Source organism: Acyrthosiphon pisum, chromosome A3, assembly GCF_005508785.2.
Source record: "Acyrthosiphon pisum isolate AL4f chromosome A3, pea_aphid_22Mar2018_4r6ur, whole genome shotgun sequence".
Classification (NCBI taxonomy): domain Eukaryota; kingdom Metazoa; phylum Arthropoda; class Insecta; order Hemiptera; family Aphididae; genus Acyrthosiphon; species Acyrthosiphon pisum.
Genome location: NC_042496.1, coordinates 25,898,212 through 25,924,455, shown reverse-complemented (window position 1 = coordinate 25,924,455; position 26,244 = coordinate 25,898,212). Strand labels below are relative to the sequence as shown.

The 26,244-nt window shown below is 32.4% G+C and overlaps 1 protein-coding gene across 1 annotated transcript in view; it reads right to left on the bottom strand.

Moving 5' to 3' along the window:
• The window catches only part of LOC100166870 (endothelin-converting enzyme 2), a 29,774-nt gene extending 14,002 nt beyond the window's left edge, over nucleotides 1-15,772 (bottom strand). The window contains exon 1 of the mRNA XM_001942700.5: nucleotides 14,962-15,772. Coding sequence (XP_001942735.2) covers nucleotides 14,962-15,378 — 417 coding nt within the window. The 5' untranslated portion in view covers nucleotides 15,379-15,772. The remainder of the gene's footprint in view (nucleotides 1-14,961) is intronic.
• Nucleotides 15,773-26,244: the final 10,472 nt, after the last annotated feature.

Below are 26,244 nucleotides of genomic sequence, written 5' to 3'. Positions count from 1 at the left end.
ACAGTGGTATTCATTTGTCTAATGTCTTAAAAGTAACTAGTGTAGAATACATCACACTTTCTATATACCGTGACCCCAATCCCTTTTTACCACTTAACATCAATCTTTCCAAATCCCCTATTTTAATATTTAGATATAATTTAAGTGTCATAAATAATTGATTAATTCATCAATCATTCTACATATTTTTCCCCCATTATAACTATAACCTCGGCTATAAAATATTATATTACAAAATCATTTTTGTTTTTCCCGGGGTTTGCGTCCAGCACAGTATCATAACCCAAAAATACACCACTGCAGGAGGACGTCTTATAACAAGATACCAATATATATTATTGGTACCTACAAAGCTACTACTTTGAAAATTCATTTACGTTTTAAAATGCTTACCTATCTCTACACAAAATATAAAATATGATTTGAAAATTTATGTCGATTTCGGGATAGTATGAAAATTCACTTCATAACTCTCAGTACATAAGCAATTTGACGGTGAAGTTTGTGCCTTTCTGCTATAATATATATGTAAGTTTACACACGTTACTTATATTTTCACAAGTTTGTAAAAATACAGTGTATGCTCGTACGTATTACATTTAACGTTTGTCGTTATTTGTGAGCAAATACAAAGTTCGTTCGCGTTTGTCTCGATCTGTTAAAATATCCAGTATCGGCAGGCCGCAGCGGCAGGCCGCAGCGGCAGTGAAAAGTTATACGCTCGCTACAAAGTCGTCGGAGCGAGCAGCATACGCATCTGAGGTGACATCGGATCGCCTATTATTCATCCACGGAGCAAACACTATAATATGCACAGGTTAGGCAGGTAGATAAGTACGACATAGTATACTAATATTAATTATTACATTTATTGTTAACATATAATAATATCTTCGTATCGTCTGTCCCTCGCATGCTCACAACGTTGTGAATGGTCTTAAAAACTGTACAGCCTACTGTAATCTTATCTACCTGCGTGCGCTCTACAATGCTGTGGGATATCGTATCGTTTAATATATTTAAATATTTTTCTTTCAAATGTTACTTTTATGTAGGTACCTACTATTCTGTGTAACAGCAGTTGCAGTGTGGCAAAGTGGGTACTCGCATATTAAAATATTATATACATAGCGAGACTACTGAGATGTAAGAAAAAAATTGTACACACTCGCTTCTTAGAGTGCCATACATAAATATAAGTATACATGCGCGAGCGTGTTACGAAACGAGTAGTTACCGAGTTTTTTAAGAGTACTTTTTTATGTAAAGGTACGGTTTAACTATAGTGTATAGATTAAGCACTATGACGATTGGTGTGTATATAAGTCATATATAACAGAGTGTGTGTGCGTGTGTAAACAAAAGAATAATGATGATAATAATAATTATAACGTGTGTGATAACACTCTGTGAGTGTTTGTGTGTGTAGTGTATACCTTCTATCGTCGTTATCTCACTCTCTCGCGGTCTCTCGGGGGTGTGCGTAAATCTACACTTTGAAACCGGGCGAAACTACACACAAACGTCCATGATTTATCCGACACCATACATAATATTTTATCAGGCCAAATTATAATGCGATCGGACAGTTACGTTATCCGTCATAATTCCAGCGCAAAGACACGTTTTTATTTTTAAAAAAATTAATTTTGATAACAGTAACGCGCACATACTTTTACATATTGCATAGGTACAGTGTGTTCGTTTCAACCGGCAAACAAAGTGATTTTATCATTTAATTTTACCACACGACAAAGTTTTCGATTACGTCCATCGGATCTGCGCTAAACGGAATAGTTTGATTTGTTTATTTCGTTTCTTAAAGAAACAATAATTCAATAATATTCTTATAGTGTACCCCTATGTATAGTAGTCTAACGAGTAAAATCTTAATAATTTTCATAATGCACACGCAGCGAATAACTACAACAGTTTTGACAGTTAAAAAACATTTATGGTGCAATAAAACTTTAATCAACAGTAGGTTTTGAAATTATATACGTCTGCAGTTGTTTAGATTATAGAACAGAAAATAAATAACAAAAAACAATGTCAAACCGAAATTATATTAAAATTTACTAACACAGTTCATTGGTTTACTTTATACAACACTGTTGTGATACTATATTTATCTAGAAACAAATTTATTATTCAAAAGTATCTTTTAAAATAATTAAATATAGTAGTATTTTATTTTTATTCTTAAATTTAAAAAAATTACATGATAAAACACCACTATCTTGCGATTCGTAGGTGCATCGACTATGTATATCGACTCATAAATATAAATCGTGTGTACCTCTAAAATAAAAACAAAACGGTAACTTTTTACAAGTTGCTAACGGCTTTCTTATGATTTTAAAATAATTATAGGTAACATGTTGTTAACTGTCTTAAAAATATCGTAAATAATATTAATATATTATTATTCATAGTAATCAGTTGTATTAAATATGAACCTACAATATAGGAAAGTATACCTACGCAATACGCATAATTTTATTCGAGAACATTTGAATATATTGTTATTACTCATTACTATATCAGTTATTAATTTAAACATAAATTAAACTCAGTCAATAAAGTGCATAATATATTATTTAATATACAAAAACGGTTATGGAAGGAAGAAATTATATTTTAAAACAGATATTTTTTTTAAATTATATACTTATACTCTATATAGGTATATATTATTGTCTAATATTGTACACTATACTATAAGTATAGGTCACTGTATAAGTGCACTGACGAAAGTACATCGTATAAAATATGCAGATTGATAACCTACAATTTAATTTCTTTTTGTGGCGATGGCAAAAAAATTATTTCTGTATTTGTAACGTTACGTAACAGTAATATAAAAAAAAGTTCTTTGCCAAGGACACACAAAAAAAGGGAAACGAAATTATATAATTATCGTTATTCATTGTATACCACCACGATTTAGCCCTCACGACACGATGTCACCACCAGCAGCTCATATTAAAGCCAAAGAAGGTGTAAAATGTTTATTTTCAAACAATACATCGTCACCGACTAGTGTGATAATAATAATAATATTGCGATGATGACTTGTAGAATTAAAGCTTATATTATTTTATCAAAATATTCATGTTATAAGTACATATACAGTAACTGTATAGTTATTGGTTCTCAGTCCGGTTGGGAAACACCAAATGTATGCGCATAATACCTATGTATAAGGTACAGTTGGACTTGAACCTTATATTATATATTTTCGATAACACTAAATACAAATAATTACCTCCACATAGCAATAATACGTGTATGTTTTTTATGTTATTAATTATTTCTATTATGTTTTATTTCATTGTAATTGGAATTCAAAATCACCAAAAGCAAACTTTTAGAATAATATTATATTTTAATAGAACACGACACGTTTCCATATATATAATAAAGTATCTATATTATCTATGCACGTTTCACGAATTTTTATTAAAAAGATGCAGGCACACACTAGTTTATCTCTCTGAACTATACGTAAAATATATATTTTGTCATGATCAATCGTTTTTTTTATGATTTTATCACCTATTACAAAAATTATAGAGAATAATATTTTTAAGGGGTTGAATTTTAGATTTGAATTAGGTATATTTATTATTTGGCTATTTACGTTTGACTTAAAAAATAATCTGTTTTTTGAAAATTTAAATTTCTATTTAATGATATTTAGACAAAATGTTATGTGAAACCCTCAAACATATTAATCTATGTTGTACGGTAGATCAGAAAGAGAAGAGATTGCGGGATGGAATATTGTAGATAACATACATTGTAAACGGACGGTTGTGGACTTGAGGTAAATACTTTTTTCGTGTAGATATATAACATACGACACAAGTTCCATTTCCAAATATTAAGTATTTTAAAAAAAATATTGATTATTACCAAAACAATATTAGATGCCCTCTGCTTAAACTCAGCACGTGAAACCAAGCTATTGTAAATTCTATTATTTCGTTTATATCAGACGAAGATATAAAATATCATTTCTTGTAGAGGCATTGTCTTCAGCGTCGTAAGTACACCCATATAATATAATATTGTATTATACACAACGTCTACGCCACACAACCAGATGCAAAAGGCACGCGATTTGCCGTTATTACCGTTAACACATATATCGTCGGTCGTTGTCGTGTATCTAACCTATATAATGTTATTATTATTTTTACAAATAAACTGTTCGCATTTATCTTTCTTCCCTATGGATGGTATGATAAAAACGACGTACTAATATCATATCAAAGTTCCCTCAACACGGCGGTAGAATACCTGCGATACAAGTAATAGACGAAGAAGAAGAAGAAGAAGAAGAAGAATAGAAAAAAACGAGGTCGCCCTTAAGCACAATCCGTCTGATTCGTCGTGTACACTTAAACGTAATATGGATACAAACATAGTATATACCTATACAATATACATTATAAATATATATTGCTGCACATACATAATATATATAATATAAATCATTCCGAACAGGTACCCATTATTGTCGGCCGTGTACGAGCACGACTTACCTATATATAATATCTACCTACATGCACTGCAGCGAATACGTCGTCGTCCCACAAAGGAAAAAAAACCGTTTCGCGATATCGTCTCTGCTGACGGATTCAAAACGGTCACTGTATATATTATAAACACGATTATTTTTATATATCCGTCGCTATAACAGTATATGTACCATTATTACAAGACGCACCTCTATCGACACGTTTTTTTTTTGTTCATGCGAAATCTAGGTTTCGTTTGGAACCGCGAGAGATAACTTATTGATCGTGGTTATTGGTGGCGAGCTGTTTGATTTTTTTTCCAAATTGAGTTTCGGCGGTTCAAACAACGTACTTCAACACACTTTACTCTGTTGCAGGCTGCAGCTTCTGTTAAATCACTATTTAGCGCGAAGTAACAAATACGTCTTATTCGACATCTACAATAATACAATATTATACCCTACACATACATTACAATCTGTTGCCAAAATGATTTGCATCGACAGGCGACGTTAGACAGTGCGTATAATACGTATAAAATTATAGCAAATACACAACCACTCACACAATTCAAATGTTCAGAGCCAAAATATTGAAATCTCGATGAAAAATATTTTCAAACATGGGATTTCTATAAAATAAACGTGTCGAAAATAGTCAATAAAAAACACATTTCACGCATGGTTTGATCAAATTTCGTCATTATACTACAATACTGTTTTTTTAAACTTAACCGATGATACGTATTTGATGGCATATCAAAACTCCGTTACTTACTGTTAATGATCATACAGTGCAGACCGTGTACCTTTATTGAAAAAAAAGTCGTATAGAGTATAATTAAATTATAATTTCACGAGTCTCGTAACCATCAAGGTTATATACGTATATATTATATGGAATCCTTTATAGTTTATGATGTTATGCCCGCGGTCAACAGTTTAGGTCTTTGCCCTAGACACGTTTTATGGCCACTAATAATTCGATCGAGTTTTATATTTATATATATATATATATTTTGTTGCTTTTATCACTATGTAAATTGTAAGTAAATTATTACAGTGTACATTGTACATATTATGAAATGTATAATAAATGATTTCGGTTAATTATATTATTATTTTTTTAATTTGAATAGGTACACGAAAAATCAAGTTTTATATAAGCCACTCAAAAAAAATATTATAAAAATCTCAAAACACAAAATCTGTCATAAACTACAGTTTTGTTAAATTTTTCATGGTTTCAATGAAATATGGATCCAGTTGTAGCTTCTATAGGACTAACGTTTAAAATAAACATTGGAGCATATAAAAACTTAAGTACACATAAAAACAAAAACGTAGTATAATATATACTATTATACACGCATATTGCGTATTATACCATATGAATATTAAATTAAACATCCACAAATAAATATAGCAAAACTAACAACGAAAACCGTGCCAGTTTTGGAAAATCACGTTCAAACAATACAACCTCGACTACAACTGAGTACTGACGCATAACACTGCAGAGCATGGTGTTGCTCAAACATTATATCAACAAATCCACATTTAGAATCGAAAAACCTAGTATTTTATGATAACAATTTCCATATGACGTGTATATTGGGAAAATCGGGAAAATCGACTACAAAAAACACAACGTACGTACTTTGACGGAAATCGGAACGGAGCATCTAATAGCATCTTGTCGGTTCAAATCAATTGAATTTTTTATTTCATTTTCAAATCTTAGACAACTTGTAAGTTATTGTTTTTGAACCACTCTGGGCGATCGTTCGGACAGGTGTCACAGTGATGACAATGTTTGAATAAAATGATGATATATTATACACAATAATGTGCAAGAGTATATCATTATGCCGCGCCGGGTTTCTGATAAGAGGGTCTCTATAGGCACCGATAAAAACAAAAAAAACCGTTTGTATCGATATCAAAAATCGAAAGATTATGGGTTTGGTTACGATATTCTTTGAACGAACGTTTAAAGCGTGTAAATACCTATATAAACATAATATTATTATTATTCCCGTGACGGAACAAATTCGTGTACCTACACATTATTAGGATGCACCAACCCGTCAAAGTACTTGTTCAAGCAAATTACGTGGGCCGCAGATCGCCACGTGTATACGTTCCTATATGGCTATAAATATTATATATAGGTATATAATATTATGTGGTACATGCACTCGGTACGATAATGTATTATGTATTATTATTAACATGAGTGTGAGGTTAACGGCAGCACAAAAATCTTTTATTCTCTTCTTACCCGTTTTCTTTTGGACCTCTCCAGAACCACGGAGGCCGGAGGACGGAGAGGCACATGCAGGCAACCAACCAATTCGAGGAAGACGGAAAGCGGCAGATAAAGGTATCATAGTAAAAATTGTTCTACATAATATAATACTACCTATACTATAATACTACTCCTACTGCTGCATCACGCATGTAATGTACGGATTTCGAGAACACAGTAATTTCGAGGTATGGAGTTTCGGTGAAGATGGCCACGTGCTGTTTAATATTATACCGCAAGCGGTGACCAAGGGAGACGGTGCTAGCAGGGGAGACGCCACTAGAGAAAACTGTAGCCACGTGTTATTCTCGTTTTCATCGATCGTCTAAAAATACATGATATATACTATAATATACTCATCTCTGTTGTACAATATTATTTAGATGTGGCTTAATAAAACAATAAAAATTTGGTTACGATGTTACGTAAACTTAATTATCGTATAATATATATCAAGAATACTGTACCTTTTATATATGATGCATATTATTTAATATATAATAATTAATATTATGTCCGTATAAATACCTACTAAAAAGACAGGCCAAGGGCAAACCTAGCACTGACCGTATTCAAACCTAGGCCTAAGTTAATTTTGTATTATTTATTCAAAACATTTAAAATTTTCTTACCATTATACAATGTAATGTAAATTTGTCAGAATTTTTAATAAAAAAAATGCATTTTAAAATACTAGGTAGATTCGAATTAAGTTATAATATTATGGATTACTTCATTATTGGGTTAAAAAAAAAAACCAGTACCGGGCTGATAACAAATCAAAATTGGCTGGGCCGATCCTAAAATTAATTTTGGCCTGTATAGACCTGTGTAATACCATATTATATTATACTCTTGAATCTCTCGACCTTGGTAACGATATAGATGACGGTATACCTATTTAGAATTTTAAACTACGAGAAGACTGCGTATACCGTTGATAAACGTCAAAGTGTGCAAAAAAATCTACCAGACCGATAATTATTATATATTTTTTAGGTACCTACCTATATAGTAGATTAATCTATATAGGTATATATAATTTATATAGATAGCTGGTTTTACACGCGATATTGAATAAAGCAAAAACAGGACCGATTATCTAAGCGGTTTTCGCCATTTTATTTCGTTGGAATATTTTAATTGTAGACGCCGAACCTTTATTACAGATTCATAGATATAACATACCTATATTATAATTATTTAATAAAGTAATGATTTTATTTATTTATTATCGCCACGTAATTGTTGTTAATTGTAGCGTGATTACAATTTACAACATTCCGAAAACAAGTCGTTTTACAATAATTCTAATAATTTTGATCTGAAAACTTGGGCGGTATAAGGTATTGATACTCAATATATTTTCTAGGCATACATGACATAATAGTCAACCCTCCAACCCATCGTTTTTCACTTAGAACGGTTTTTCTTCCTAATCTACGTATTATTGACAGAAACGTGTTTTTAATGTTTTTAAATGTGTATACAGTACGAGTAGTACATACCTACACATTATAGGTATTATTATAATTACTATATCGTGATTCATCACTAAACCCGTTGTATTTTTTTTTTGTATACTGCAAGGAGCGTACACCGTAACCGACCAACCGTTTTATTTTGCTTCCGTTGGTAATAATTTTTAGTTTGATTATTTCCTCTACGTATAGAGTATTTTTAATTATGTCCTTACTCGAGTCCTGACCAGGTTTTCAGGAAAAATTCTGTGTTACACAGCCTGTACTCAATGTACCTCCGTGTCAAATTATTTTTCTCAAGAAGCATATAGGTATATAGTAAATATACAGAGTCAAGGATAGAGCAGGATAAAAAGGAATAAGAGACCATCCAAGGACAAATTTTGTTACACGTGAACATGTAAAGCATATTATAATATGATAATATACAGGATCGCGGTCGATCGCGTGACGAGATAAATATATATATAGCACAGCCCCAAGATGGAATGATGGAGTAATATCGAGCAAGAAATGCAAAACTAGCAGCAGACGGAAACACCATCACGATATACGGACGGAGAACAAAAACAATAAAACAATAACGAAAAAAAAAACACTACGCTATTTTCAAATCAGAACAGTAGACATTTCATTCAATAACGGATCAAATTATCAGTATATTTAGGCGCTTTTCAAAGCAGCGTTTTTGTTAAAAACCAGTATCGAGGAAAATATTAAGAGGTTTATTAAAAATCACACCTGGTAATGACATAGAATTTAAAAATCGACTCGTTCCTTCGAATTTTTTTTTTTGGTGGTTATAATAATTATAATATTGTGATCGGCAGTTTGTCGTTAGGACTACTTATCGTACGATATCGAAAATAATGAATTAAAATCGTGTTGACGACACGACGAATAGTTGTACCGAAATCAACAATGACTCGCTTCTCGGGTATGACGAATCGACCTCCGTATACAACATCACACTGTATAAGCGTCGTCGACACTTTTAAAAGTTGATAGTACTTTTTTCACGAGAAAACCCTTATTCACGCAGCAAGTAGATTAAACACGCAACCAGATGATTGTGAGTTTTTTCTCTCTTGCCTTAGTGCCTTCTCACGCTTGGTTACAAGATGAAAAAAAAACAATAGTGTTATAAAAGCAGTCAGCACAGACGTGCACATATAGCTGTACTATATATACAGTCGAGTGTGTGTTTAGTCAGTTTTGGGTTCCGGTTAACGAAACGAGATAATAATATGAAATATATTTCTCCGTACGTCGGCGACGATATTATACCTATTCATCGTGATGCACGCAGAACAATAACCGTGGTAACCGAACACGACTGACAGAGCCCATGTAAGTTCACACACCGTGTAACTATTACAAGGGTATATAAAATGTATATTATACATTTTAATGGTGTTATAATATAATATCATACATAGACGTCTCAGTGTGTACAGAGTACGACAACTTGGTAAACGGATAATTGGCCCCAGACCCCAGTCATCATTCTATGACATTTTACGGACAATATTAATCTTCAGATACTTTTTTTTCTGTGATACATTTTACTGGAAATTTTTTTTGCAACAGCAGCAGCATAATACATTAAACAAATGTAAATTAAGATATAGCTTAGTGTCACTATCAAACACGGTGCACCAGCAGATGAGACGCATTTTTAATAGGATAACCGATAAGATAATATGAATTTTGAAAGAGTTTAAATTACAACTTATACGACTATTTATTTGTAGAAAATTGTTTTGAATTATTCTATGATCTTCATTCTTTAGGGGAAGATACTGCACTGACTACACTTTTCAGAGTTAATTTTCAAATATCTTATTATCTCGATCAATAAATAAATTTCCATTGATAAATAACATGTTATTTATTGCCAATTATTCATCCTATAATAATTAATTTTGACTATATACTGTAGATACCGGATAGTTCTCCTGTATAAATTCATCTTATGTTAATTAGTAAAAAAAATTGTAAGTGACTAAATTTCTGTATTACGAAGGGGGCAATAATTGTCCGCATACGGTATTTTTAGCGGAAACCAACTATCCTGAATCTCGATAACGTATATTATATCAAAGGAGACACGAGAGCAGAGGAAATTATGTAAAATCTTTGAAAATTCAAAATACGATAAAATTCGGACAACGCTCTGATTTATTGTTTTTGATCCGGTTGTAAAAATATAGAAAAACACGTACACGACATTTAACGACCAGCAATCTGTAGCTATTCTTATTTTATAGTAATTTATTGTATTTTACGTCGACATAATATTGGAAACCGTATACGGGTTTTTAGCGAGACATCGATCGAAATTAATAAATAATAACAATTATTACTGTCCCGCACTCCCGCAGACTGCACACTTCATAAACCGATGTACGTTAAATGATTTTGTTTTTTATTGATCGACAAAAATGTGATACAATACCACACAATAGAGTTGTCTGATCATGCATTATATTATCAATAAATTATATTAAATACACACGTCATAATATATCATATTAGATTTTTTTATATTATTAAGTGTATTTAGATAGGGGTTTTGTTTGACATGTGAGATGGCTTGTTTCGAATTTGTATTTATCGCAAGATTACCGTGTTGGCGACAAAAAAGCGATTGTCGAAACGGTATGACTTATGGCTAGCCCCGCATACTTTTGAAAATATCTTAGTGATGATTATAGTGTTATACTTTAGAATATGTCGTCTCAGCGTTAAAATAATTGTGATATACCTAACCATTATCTATAATAGGTAAGTACTCTTCATTGCATGCTAATGAACAGTAATATTATTACTCGTGACGAATTTTGATTCGTCTAAAGTAATAGATTTAAATATTTATATTATAATATAATATGAAAGATAATTGTACGAGATTTTTAGTTTTTACAACATGTACAGTTGGTGATATGACAGAATAGATTAATATTAATATATGGTTATATTGTTGACGGTTTAATTGCAGATTATTTTGATAGTTATTCTAGAAAAAAAAATATTTTAACATTTTTCACATCCGACCGAAAAGATATCGACGGGCCACGGGCGACGGCGTGAGATATTTTTAATAAAACAGTCAATGCAGTCCACGTTTAAATGTAAATTAAAAGAAACTCATAAAAATACCTTTTTTTATTTCGTGCTGAGTTTAATTAAGCATGTATACGCTCGCTATACCTACCAATAATTATTACTAGGTAAGTAATATTATTTAATAATATAATAAATAAGTAATAATAATGAATACCAACCTAATAATTACCTACTGAATACTGTTATGATAATATAGATTATTAAACACAGTGGAATCGCTTTAGAGGTGTGTTGTAATTTATTTAAATAATCGTATTTTTTCTATATTTAAAGGAGTACTATCACATACCTACTACTTGCATACATTTTTATTTTTTCGTATGCGAACAACGCGAAGTCCCTATATTACAGTCTACAGTGCGCGCGATGTCCACAGTCCACACCTTAGCCGGTGGGCGTAGGTACGTTATTTCCATTAAAGATGATGGTATCTCCCAGAAATATTATTCAACCAACCGCTGTTGGTGCAAGACACCAAAAATCGCTTCGGGGCTATAATCGATAATTAGACGAGCTACCTACGAAATGATAAATATTAGTTTATAAACCTACGCAGAATTGGAAGTTATCAACTGTGAATTCAAAGCTTTGTAAACGTAGCACGGATACGCATATAAGAGTTTAAATAAAATATTACCGTTGCAACAACCCGTAAAACACAAACACATCAAGTATGTAAATGTATAATATATACAGTCTACACTCTACAGACAACGAACACGTGCAGTCTTTGATTCGAAGCGTCTGCCGATTATACCAATGACAATTTTATTCGTTCATTACATCTGTCGTCGACTATACGAACGACCTATAAAACATTTAAATACAACAAACGGAATACATCAAACGTCTGTAATAATGACATTAAAATGTGCGTGCTCCTCAATTACACACACGCGTATCCAAAAAATATTGTATAATATTATGTAGGTATGTATTTTAGTGCATGAGCATTGAGCGGTAATACAATACCTACAAATTACAATCTATATAATAATATTATATAGTGTATACTTTACGTATACGTCGTTGTTTCCGACTTGTGCAGTGAATATAGCAATATAAGTAATATATTATATCGAGTTATAGTTTTAGAAAAAAATATGCAAAATTCCTGCATAATGTAATGCCAGGAAGAATGTTAACCAACGGAACAAAACAAAAAGAACCCCTTTTAAGAGTTTTCAATGGTATCAATATGTAATAATAAACGAACGTGCTTGCGATGTCCGCGTACGATACACAATGTTTTGTGCGCAACTAAATAAAAATAAAAAACAATATTTTATTATTCGTAGTTCGTAGAGACGCGTATAGTTAATATCCCTACCTACCTATAAAAGGTTGACAGATCGTCTAAAATTATTCAACAGGTTTTGAATAATATTGCTTAAATTAAACTCAATTATATACGTAACGCAGTACCTATTACATTAGCGGACATGTCAGAATTTGATTTGCCCGATAAAAACTAACCATACCGTCACGGTTATTTTCCGAGAATACAATTCAAAAACGAGTGAATTTCCTATATTATGCGCGCGGGAAGTCTGCATAAGTACCAACGAAGAAATATCTATACACGTTACATCTGATCCATGAAAATGTACGTGAGTGGAAAATTTCGAATACTAGAAATATATATAATAATGATATGCGTGGGTACTTCAGTACAATGTGACGTGTATCAAATAAATCGTACAGACCGAAATTCTTCGATATCCATAAACACCTGCTGTACAATATATTCTTCTGGACGACGACATCCTGCGGCGAGCCATTTCTAGTGACCGCGTGTGCGGACATAAAGCGCGATATCGAATTACCGGAATAACAACGATATAAGTACAACGTGTGCGAATCGCCAATGTAAGGATTCGGGCCGATCGGAAGCGTAATCGAGCGGAAACCGTAGTACGTGCAACGTTTTATACGCTGGAGCTTATATACCTATCTAATATTAATATATTATTATACTCGGATAAGTCGAAGGAAACATTTTTTTTTTATGAAAACAATATATTCAATCGAAACGCGCTTAGTGTTTTTATCAATCAATTTTTAGATAATAAAATTTCGAACATACATGAGATAATATTATATTGTTATATTATATTATTTTCGACGACCGTTTTAGTCATTTTCGACTGGGTCAACGATATACGCGGGATACTACATAGCGCATATTATACATTTATACGATATACATAATAATACCTATGTATAAACGTCGTGGTCGGTGTGAAATTCTCATTCAATAATACATTACAGACGACAGACCGAAGGTAGTTTTTACGACGATCATAAAACCGACGGAGGACGGGAGAAACGATGGAAAAAAAACCAACGTCCGACCCTTTTCTATACCTGCAGCGATCGTGTGCAAGCGTGCAGCATGCTGACGGGTCCTGTGGCGGCGGCGGCGGTCTTTTGTGTCGATCCAAGAGGGGTTGTTACCGCCACCGTCGACGCCATTTACGGACGTGTTCTCCAACGTTTCGATATAACGAACAGGATAATATAATACATACGTGTTCCTGGAATGCACCGGACAATTGTCTTTTTGCACGCCGAAAAGGTCGTACCTACACGTGATCCAGTATAGAACCTATATACGTTGGTGTCTGGTCCAAAGATAATTTCGTATTATTATCGCGTGTATAGGAAATATTTATACAGTATAGTGTGTACACTCTAGGATCGTCGAATCGTCTTTTGATTCAACATCGTCTCGTTCGAACCAAACTAGGTATTTCTGAGAAAACCTTTTAATGTTGTCACTATTACGCATCAAATGCTAAATAATTCAAACGTGATGTTTGATTGGGAAAAACGTTTCCTCTATAAGCGTTCTCGGTCAAGAACACCGAATGTGGCCGACCGTGTCGCACAAGCAGCACGAAAAATTAACATAAAATTTGCATTTTACAGTAAATAATATGAAACACGACCATCAACCGGTGCAGGAATAAATAATAATATACCTAACTAAACAATGAACCTGACAAAAATGCAAACCTAAAATAAAAATTACTTCTATAATATAAGACTCATAAAACCGTGTTATTATATACAGTATAAAATCACATACCAACCACACGATGGAAAAAAAACTGTTCGTCAGGAGTTTTTAAAAACATTTTTTAGTTTTTTTATAAAATAAAAGATTTAAAAGATAAAAATTATACTGAAATCTTACTGGTTGATGCTGAATTGCGCGTTTATACTCAGAACGACGTAATAGGTACTGAAAAAAATTCCGTTAAATAAGAGATGTTTTATTCCCGCGAATTTTTTAAACCTTCGATTCGGTGTCAATCCCTTCCAACTAAGGGTGATAATTCTTTCAGCTTTTAGTTTTTACCACGGAGACAAAGTTGACCCCCAAACTTCGAAGTAGGACACAGATATTAGTATATTACGATCTATAAACCATTGCACAATAGACACGACAGTATTAAAGTCACTAGTGTAATAATAATATATTATATTACGACTGATGTTCAACAACTCACCTCGGCCGAAGCTCGGAGACAGGCAGCCCTCCGACAGACGGGGAAGTGGCGCGGCGGTGACGGCCACATGAAGAGGAGCACGACCACCGTGATTAACAGGACTACGCACAGGAGAATTGCGGCCACGGCCACGGCCAGTCCCGTTCTGGAGAAGCCGGTCTTGTCCCGGAGCTTTTGCTCCAGGCTGGTGGCGGCCGCGAACGCGTGAAACTTTCCGTTGCTGGTGCCGTTGTTGTTGTCCGTGGACGGCGGTGGTGCGGCTACGGTGCCGTTGTTCTTGTCGGTCACCGGCGACAGGTCGGTGGACGCCTTCAGGCAGGGTTCACGTTCTTCGTCGGTCGCCGACAGGCAACCGCCACCGTCAGGTTTATCTTGCATCTCCAAGTTCTGACCACTGTTTTTGCGTTCTTGCGCCATTGTCGTCGTCGTTGTTGTCACTCTGCAGCGGTGCACATCTGAAGGACCAACGGCTGGCTTGCAAGTACGCGCACCACCAACGACTTTGAAGGAGTCGATGTGTGTGGTGTAGACGGCGGAAAATACGCGAACAAGTCACGGTGTTGCGGTCGGAAATCACGGGCGAAAAACGGATACGCGCACTCGACCCTCGGCCGCAAGAATTATATTATAACACAGCTTGAGCACAAATCTCTATAATAATATTATAATAAACGATATATTATTAAGTTGGGTACCCAATCGCTGGATGGGAGTACGAGAAAACGACAATAATATTATTATTATGATGGTAATATTATGGTATAATGGTACCGGTCGTCTGCCGTGGTGTATGCAGGAACGCGACTGGCACCGGTGGCGGCGACACACTACCAGTTTGGCGGGAAAATCAGTGTTGCCAACATCCGCCCGTCGACCGACCTATACGACACGGCTTCGCCGTAATAACAATATTATACCGTGCCCCGCTTACAATTTGTTGCCTGTGGGACGTGGGTAAATAATATTATAACATTCGTTTATTGTCGCCACAATCGAATACTGCGGAGCAGAACGCAAGAGCAACGAATTATTATGGTCGACTTAAGGCTTTATTCTAACCGGCAGAACCCAAATCTGTCAGCTGAATTAACTTGACGAACATAATATTATGGATAGGATAAGTTGGAATAAAACAATCGTTGATATGATAATATAATATCCCGATGTATAAGGTAACCTAATCGTTGGTACATATCATAGGGATGAGAAAATATCGTTTAGTATAATGAGAAATGTTAGGTTCGAGGGTAGTTTAAACTTGCAAAGATTTTGATTACAACATTTTCATAATATCATAGTTTCTCGATAGGCGATAATATAGGCAAAAGTATTAAACTAATAAATACTTGTAAATCTTTAAAATAACCTCCACCCCTCCTTTGACCCTCTCCGAATTCATCGAAGTATCGAATTTGCTTCATAAATCCTAATAGTAAATTATACTTCAAAGTTTAGATTAGGACCTAGTTTCAAATGAATGACAATAAATCGTGTATTAGCTTTAATAAAAAATAAATAGTATCTAAAGTGCTTATAATATCCATTGAAGGGTGTCGCCGAGGCAATCACATCCTGCAGCCTGCAGGCCAGTTGTTTGATATAGATACAGTTTCGTTTTTGTTGTATTATTAAACTTGATTTTTTTCAGTATTTAAGATACTACTGTATTAATTTTACAGTGATGTGTGTTATTTTTTTTGAGCACAAAGACACGATTTTCAGTAGAAGAAATACTTACATTTTCAACTTTGAGTGTCAAAGTTGAACAAAATTGGATCTCGTTGGTATTTTGAGAGTCAAAAGTAAAAAAATCAGTGTTTTTAATATAATCATGAAAAATAAATAAAAAATTAAGGAAAAACTAGAATTTTTCCCGATTTCGTTTTTTGTGTACCTAATTAAAAATGAATTATTTTAGGAACCAACAATTTTTTAAAAATATTCACATTAATATATTGTACGCATTATAAAATTAAAAAAATATTTGACCCTTTATTAGATGTATATAATATATAAACATGAAACATTAGACATTTTTCATTTTTTTTTTATGGATGTCGACAAACAATTTTAGGTAGTTTATAATTTATTGTATCTAATTTAAAAATATTATTTGTACAGAAACTACAAACTTTTAACATACCTACCTTGTTATCTTGTATCTTATACCACTATGCCATTTTCAAATGCAATGTTTTCAGAAAAAATAACTATCTATCTTATTATAGTTATTAATAATAGTAAAATTAATGTCTTTAATCTAAATGTATCAAAAATATACATACCTACCTATAAACCTAGTTATAGTAATATATAGACTGACAGACCGTGCACCATGGTGTTTTTTTTTGTAGACCCCGATCTCTTACAATATTTTACACATACAGTACACTAGTTACTAGTACAGTGACTAACTCAATGATGATATACACTCGACACCTACCGTACAGCCAGAGTAGTTACCTACTTCCCCTTTTTTTTTTACTTATGACTAGTCGTAATTAAATGTAAAACGGTAAGTTATATAAATAGTAAATAATACAATTTTAAACACATAGGTATATAATTTATAAGTAAGTATAAACTATAAACAATTAAAAATTAAATCAAAATAATAAAAACACATCTATATATGAATCTATGTATTTTTGAAAATTATTATTATAGAACAATATTTGTTATTTTAAGTTCTTATAATTATATACCAAATTTCTTGGGATGATACTATACTTATGTGTGTATATACAATATACATCATAATATATTTTTACAATTGTGGATGTGTTGGAATTACTAGGTGTTTAGGAATATCATAATATATCGTATACGTGACTTGTCCGCGAATACGAACCAGCGCCAGTATAATATAAAGTAAAACATTCTCTGTAGCCTGTAGGTAGGTACAGACTATAGGATAAAAAATTATTTTGACGAAAAATAAATATAACCATTTATTACGCTCAACACGTTTAATCCTATCCGAATATCCAATTGAAATGCTTGAGCTGCGTTCTATGACGGACTAAAATATATTATAATAGCCAATTTATTGGTATACCTACTAACATGATATTCGTATAGAACCCGTTGGTCATGTGTTTTATTGTTCACGTCGATCGTCTTCGTAAGTCATAATGCATACTGAAATGTATGTACAAAAAAATATTTCAAAAAAAATACTTTAATATAGGTAAGTATCTAACTAAAGTACTAAACTTACCTTTTATCAAGAATGATTTCAAAAGTCTATTTTTGTACTATATATTTCCAGATTAAATTGATAAATCTGTTTTGAACGTTAATATTCACGCTGGTCAAAACATTCCCAATAACCGAATTGCGTGATCTATTATACGGACTCCGAAGCAGTGCGCGTTTATGTAAATCTCTTCCCACACAAGAATGTGAGCAATGAGCCATCCAACTAAACATATAGGATGAGGCCTATATTTTCCTTAAGTACCTATATACTTTTATTATAGCTATATTACACTATACCGATTATATTCTACTTACAAACCATTTATTTGTAATGCCTTTTATAAAACTAACCGTCTTTGTACTTTCCGTCTTATTCATAACATCAATTTTTTATGAATTCTAACGTTTACAAATAAGGTAATGATGGTTAAAAACATAATTAAAAGTAATAACAAATTTCATCGTAATAGGTTAGGGACTTAGACTTAACAATTTAACACCACCTAACATTTTGAATTAAATATATGAAAGTATAACTAGCTCGTTAAGGGAACAGTATTATCGATTTGTTATACTTAAAATATTCGTCTTTTGAACGACCATAACTTAACAAATTACCTATTAAATTAAACAAAAATACATTTAGCGGTGGGCCTCTAATCTCTATGATGTCTATTAATTTTTATTTATCATTAATTATTATATCAGACTTATATTATATTATAATTATATAATCAATCTTGAAAACGATTGTTTCCACATTATAAAGTTGTTTAAGCAAAAACAATGAATGTATTATATAAGTAGGTACCTCTAATGTAGCGTACTAGTGTCTATAGGTAGTATTTTGTATGTTAGTTTTTTTTTTTTTTTATGTTCTCTGCTAAACATTTCTAGCAGGAGTATTTAGAATTTAAAGATATTTATACTATTCCAAGATAGAATTTAAAAAGATTTTAATTTCATTAAGTTTAATTTTTATATTATTTGCAATTTGTATGACTATAGGCGTATGATCTAAAAATAAATTCATGTAAGTATGTACATAAAAAAAAAAAATTTCTTTTTTGGATTTTAATGTTGAATTACGATAATATTTATTGAGTATACATATTGACTAACACATTTTATGAATTGATTATATAATAGCAAAAAAATAGTTTAGGTTGGTATTCAGAATAATATTGAAATATCTACAAAATTATTAAACTTTCTGAGATATTTAGTATTTGTAAAACTGTATTAATAAATATGGTTATGTCTGTAAGCATGATATAAAAATTTGATATTGACAATAAATTGCTTTACTTTTACGTTGTCAAGGAGGTATATTAAAAAACTATGTTTCAATTATTATATATATTATTTACCTATTGTATCAACATAGTCATAAGTCAAAATCCTTATACACCTCACTGTATTATACTATTATAGTACCTAGTATAGTAATTAGTATAGGTACCTCTAAGTAATTGGTTCCCAATAAGTTGTCATTTGTCTGCGTGTTGGTGTTAGGGGATCTGCGGTAGCGTAATACTGTAATGATTTTCATTTTTATTTTATTTTATTGAAATTATTAAATAAATTCGTAGTCGTTTGAAATTCCGGGTATTTTTGGACTGTTGAAACTCAATTTACTGCGAAAAAGGTACATAGTTAATTTATTCAAATTGAAAAGTAAGTATTTACAAAAGAGGGGTCCCCGGACCAATAAGTTTTAGCAGTGGTCCATGGCTTCATACTAATTGGGAGCCACTGCTCTAAGGAATAAATCATACCGATGATAACGAAAGATACAACCAAATACCGAACATCGGTAATCAGTAATTGCTAAATATTAATATAATTTATATTATCTACCGCGTTAATACATTATACTATCATATTATAATCGTATACAATCTATTTTCAACTGCAGCGTTTACCCTAAATTAAAATTAATCAATAATAGTCATTAATTTTCTTTTTGATCTTATCCATTATTTATTGTCGTATAAAATGTATCAAATAAAAATAATTATGTTCGTAAATCAATACATTCAAAATTAGAGTAACATGCATTCTATATAATTTATATTAGACCATTGCTAATAGCTGTAGCCTGTATAAGATGTTATAGTTATTTTATCTTTCGACATGTTTATATAGTGTTGTGCATATAGAAAGATATTAACGGTTTAGGATTCGATACACAAAAGCAAAACCATTAATTGCGTTTACAAATATCAATAGTATTTAGGTACCTAGTAGTTATTAATTATTTTTATTCGCATGTTACCGACTTTGTGTATCACGAATCCATTTTTTTTTTTTTTTATTGATCTTTAAGCCCGGCAACTATGGCCATTAGCTGTTTGTGGTGGAGGAAGGGGGTACTGTTAGATTGGAACACGTGTGTGTGTGTGTGTGTGTGCCATAGTGTGGCAAGGATTTGTCACTAAAAACCGAGTAGTCACCCATCCGGGAACTGGTATTTAGTGACACCAGCCGTTGCTTACACTCAGAACACGTTTCGTGACAGAATGTAAATACCACGCTACACCGCGCCACCCACGAATCCATTTCTAAAGGACAAAAGTAAAAAAGTATATAAATATGCCAATGAGCAAAATACACAGTGGTTCAACTAGGAAAACTCCTGAATCCTGATCCAGTGTCACTTTTAATGAAGTCATTTAAATCATTGGGGGAGGGGGGGGTGTTCTATAATGATTGACACTTCCAATCCTCGCACAACTGAACTATTATGACATATTAATGTATTATGTTAGTTATATCGTTCGAAATCTGCAGTAAAATGTAACTATAACTTATAAGTTATAAGCCATAACAAAATGTTGTAATCACTTAGTAATATTTTTCGGATGATGGTGTTCTTGTCGGACGACACAATTAATAAATAATGAACTGAAAAATTCTACCTATTCAATTCACGTTTCGAAGAAAAAATTTTCAAAATGTTTCACCCAAGAGTGTAATTAAATAGCGTACTATAGCACAAGGATATTTATTTTAGACTCAAATGACTGAAATGCCCTTCGGTAAAAAGTTTTTTTTTCAAATTGTGTGAGTATAATATTACACGGACAAGTCATTTGCGAATGACTTTTAAATATTTATTAATAAAAAACAAACGTTATTTAATCAACGCTTTGTTATTGAAATAAAAAAAAACTTAAATTTGCTATCGCATTATTTTTTGTTTGTTTTACACAATATGGACCTTATAATCAGTATAGGTACTATAGCGTCTATACCGAGTATAAGAATACTATAAATATTTAACAGGCCAGTAATTATTTAATATTACAACATTTTAACTAAGGAATACCACGATTATTTACAAAATCACAAACTAAGAAGTCTTATTGGAAAGTACATTTAAAGCCATGATCCCTATATTACTTAAAGGTTAGTAAGGAAAGCGAAAGATAAATGCGTGCACAAGATAATCTATTTTTTAAGTGGGTATAGTTAAAATTCTTGTGTTGTGGGGACTGAGGTCGTCTGAGGACCATGCCGTATAGCCAATAACTTTAATAATAATATGTATAATTCTTGTAAATACAATTAATGTCAATTTTTTAAAGACCTTATAATATTTCGGTCACCTATATGGCTATATAAAACAAAAACATATTGGCATTAAAATAAGTAATAACGATTAAATAATATATAATATATTATATTAGGTACCTATGTATATTTTACATATTATTATAATATTATTAGATATTCATATTCGTTTGGTCAATTAATGATAAGAACAATAACTTCTAACTAAACATATTATGGGTATAATATGTACACGGAAAACAATATAGTATCTGAAACTAAAAATTATTGTAATGCTATAGGGAACTATAATTTACTGATAATGTACCTAAAATTGAAGTTGGATAAACCAAACATTTTTTCCGTGCGATAAAACGCCATATAGGTGGATAGGTAGGAACATTGATATAACGCATTCCAGGTTCAGCTCTACTAAATAGTAAAAATAAGCCTCAAATTAAATTTTGTTATTTTATGAGTGGTAACTAACTATACATTTTTTACTATATATTATATATTATATAATTGTATGCCTTTTCTTAAAAACAACGGATATTGCTTCAAGATATCACTAATTACAATACTTTACTCGGAGTGTTACTATAGTACGTATCTGCTGCAGTTGGGCCTATATGTATAATACAATACAGTAATATTGTTACGCCCAATATGTAAATTTCCGGTCGTGTAGTAATTATTGTTTTTAATCATGATAATAATATAAATACGTCAACCCCGAAGTTGGATTACATCACGTTCAGTGACCCCAAAAGCCGATTTCGATTGTCTTTCCGTGTTCGATTTGAAGTATTAGCCTGATAGCAGGTGCTGCGCGAGTATATTGTCCAGCAGTCACACCGATCCTATTGTTTTCTATTTAAAGAAAGAAAAAATAACAAATCTTGAAATCCTTGACATAATTTAATTACAAAAGTAATTAATCCATAGCACAGGGATATCAATATGGCAACAATACAACATGTGTTCTTGAATAAATGTATAATAAATGTATATACATTATACCTAAATACAATGTGTATCATAGAGCTTTTATTTTCAATTGATTATTTTCCACAAACATTTTGTTAAATGTTATATTATTTGTCGGTGGGGTTGATTTTGAACAAATGTTTTATATCACGCAATTATTGTCTAGTCATAAATATCGATATACTTGGTAATTACAATTGTTGATTTTTATGTAGATACGTGATACTTTATACACATATTTATCGGTAAAAATCAGAAAACCGTTAAAGCAATACAGCAAAACCAAAATCATTGCATTTTTTTAACTCGTTAGTGATTTTAAGATACATTTAGCCTGGACATAAGTGGACTTTTGGGAGCTTGATTAACTTGAATGTGAGGGGGGGCGTAAATCTGGCTATCAAAATGTTATTTCAAACTGGCAAATGATTTGAAAATTCTAAAAACTATTTTGATAAATCATTACATAATTTTTAGTTAAATTGGTCACGGTGGGTAGCCCCACTTAACGTATCTACGTCAATTGATCCGTATAATATAGTGGATTAATATTACACTATATTGTTATCCACGTAATCACATTGGTTGTATTATTTTAGGAATTATAGGATTGTTACCATATACAGTTGTGTATCATAATGTTTGTTTAATACTTATACCTACCATGGCTACACGTTGCTCGACAGAGTGAATATTTTACGTCAATTTACGTGTTATTCTTTGATGATTATACGGATCGATAAAATTATCAAAAAGATAGGAATTTTAAAAAAATATAAAAAGAAATTTAATGGAAAATTATTTCATATATAAATAGTATATTAAACTATAGTTTTAACATTTTTAAGCACACAGTTTTACCAACTACAAAATCAACTTAATTTTTTTTAAATACTTATTAAATAATAATAAATGTTTTAATGTATTTCTTTAAGTAAGTATGCCTAGTCCTTTTTTGTTTAAACATTTTGTCAGTTGAAACACAAATACATTTATTTACTACTTTATTAAATAGGTACGGGATATGGCTCTCTAAAGCTTAATTTTAGTTTTAATTAAAATAATAACAATTATAAATATATTATCTTATATCCAGGCAGTGGCGTATATAGAAATAATTTTTGGGGTGGGCTATAGTGGATAGAAACTAGCAAATGATCTATTACTTAGAGGCTACTAACTACTACCTATATATTTGACAGTGTCTATAAATATATTCATATTTGTTATTTTTCAACAGGCTATGAAATATTATAACTTATAATAGTACTTAATAAAATATATTGTTGTTCTATTTAAAAATACTGTAATTACGGGGGGGGGGGGCTGTAGCCCATTAGACCCGCACCTTATTCGCCACTGTATACAGATGATTCCGCCAAGAATGCTCCCACCTTTTTTAACAAATAATGCAATTATTCAAAATCTGATTTTTGGAATTTTTAAATTTGTTTATTTACCTTATTTTCAAACTTTTGATAATAAAATTGATGTACTACTTAAAGAGTGTTCTATGCAGATACAAACTTCTTTTTTTAAAATAATAACATCCCTTTTCTATTGTAAAATATTTAGCAGATCATTTTTCTAAAAACTGACTGTATGACGTATCATAATTTATAATCAAAATCCAAACAAGTCGTTTTTGAGTTATTTACTTTGTGTACAAATAAAGATAAAAGATCCATGATTTATTTATATTTAACTAGAACGGGCTAATGCCCAATACAAGTTATAAACATACGTGCTGTAATAATAAGGCGAATTTAAGAAAGCTGTAGAATCGAATAACAGTTGAAAATAATAGCACAGTTAATGAATATATAGGTAATAAAAACACAAATTTCTTAAAATATCTAATAATATAATTACAAAAAGACACATTAAAGTTAAAATTAAATAGATACATTTGGGTATCATTAGCTAATCTCTTGGATTAAATTAAAGGAGCATTTGTAGCAAAGGTAGTTAGTTCTATGTAATTGTACATGTATGATATTTATATTTATGGTATACACTATACACTATAATTGGTACGTTTATAATACATCATTGTACAGTATATGCATTGCACTGTATTATACAAACTGAATATATTATTGCTGTGGAAAATGAAACTTGAGTAAATAAATATTTGTTTTTTGTAAATTTTTAATATTTTTAACTTTTTAAGTGAATATATTATATAGAGGTTTGGGTAACCCCACGGGTTGCTTTTCATTTAATATCAGGTGGGGGCCACAGTAGTACAGAACCCCCCGACATTTTAGCACAAGTTGCATCACTGTAACATGTAGGTATACTATTATATATACTATAGTTTAGGTAATATAAATCAACGAACGTATAAATGTTTGAAAAGCAATTTGAGTTTGGTGTTTCAAGTAGATATTGATAAAATTGTTATATGACAAAATAATAACAATTTTAATAATATTTCTTCGTGATGGTCGCCACTCGCCAACGGTACCGCGCCGGTAGTGGCCAGCTTCAGGATAGACTATAGTGGCTGGTTAGTGATAGCGCTAACAAGGAACAACTATTTATTATAGTGTGTGGTAATGAAGATCGAACGTGCCGTCGTTGGCATCTTACTGCTGATGTCTGATGTGGACTGGCAACGCGAAATGGCCACATCGTCCACTGAAATCCCGTATATACTGCAAGGCCACGGTGCACGTGGGCGGGGGGGGGGGGGGCAATCGGTGATCTACGATTAGTAGGCCGCGACGTTGGCCACCTCATCTGCCGAGCTCCAATACTCACTCAAATTCAAAAATAAAAGCAACCAAGATCGAGTATCACGAGTGTGGCTGTTTCCTGTCCACATCACAATACGCGCAACGGACCCGGCTGGCCGAAGAGCTGGACAACGACATTGACTGCCCGTATGGCCGTATACAATAAGATCACGAGGCAGTCTGTGTGGAACGACCAAAACGTTGCTCCGGCTGACCCAACATTTATTGCGCAGCTTGCAGGTGGCCCAGATACGGTTTTCCAGCGGCGAACTCCATGCTGCTGATGGTGTCAGCGTCGATGACCTAGACCGCGTGGTATTCCGGCTAACGTTACTCCTAGACGATCCGATCACTCGTTAAAAACATTTTTCCTTTTCCCCACATGCAGCTACAGGTCCTTAACTATATGATGAACCAGTGAGGTTCTGCAGACGACCAGCAGGGTGTATAAACCTGTTGTTCGTTAACACACGTAGTATATATGCGGACTTGTCAGGCGAGTTCACTCTCGCGAACAGCTCCGTAAAAACTCGGACGGGCGATCGTGGATCAGGAATTTAGGAATATATTACAACACTGCAGTATACCCGTCGCTGCAGGTCGTGCAGGACGAGGGCGCTGATGTTGCGTCCCAAACAGTTAAGTGACCGGCAGATGGGTATGACTGAGGGCCGTTCTTACAATATCCGGTAAAGTGTCGATTAACGCTAACCGACTGATAACAGATTTTTTTACCGGCAGACTTTGGGCCGGTTAAGTGTCGGTTAACTTTAACCAGACATTTGAGACATTGTAA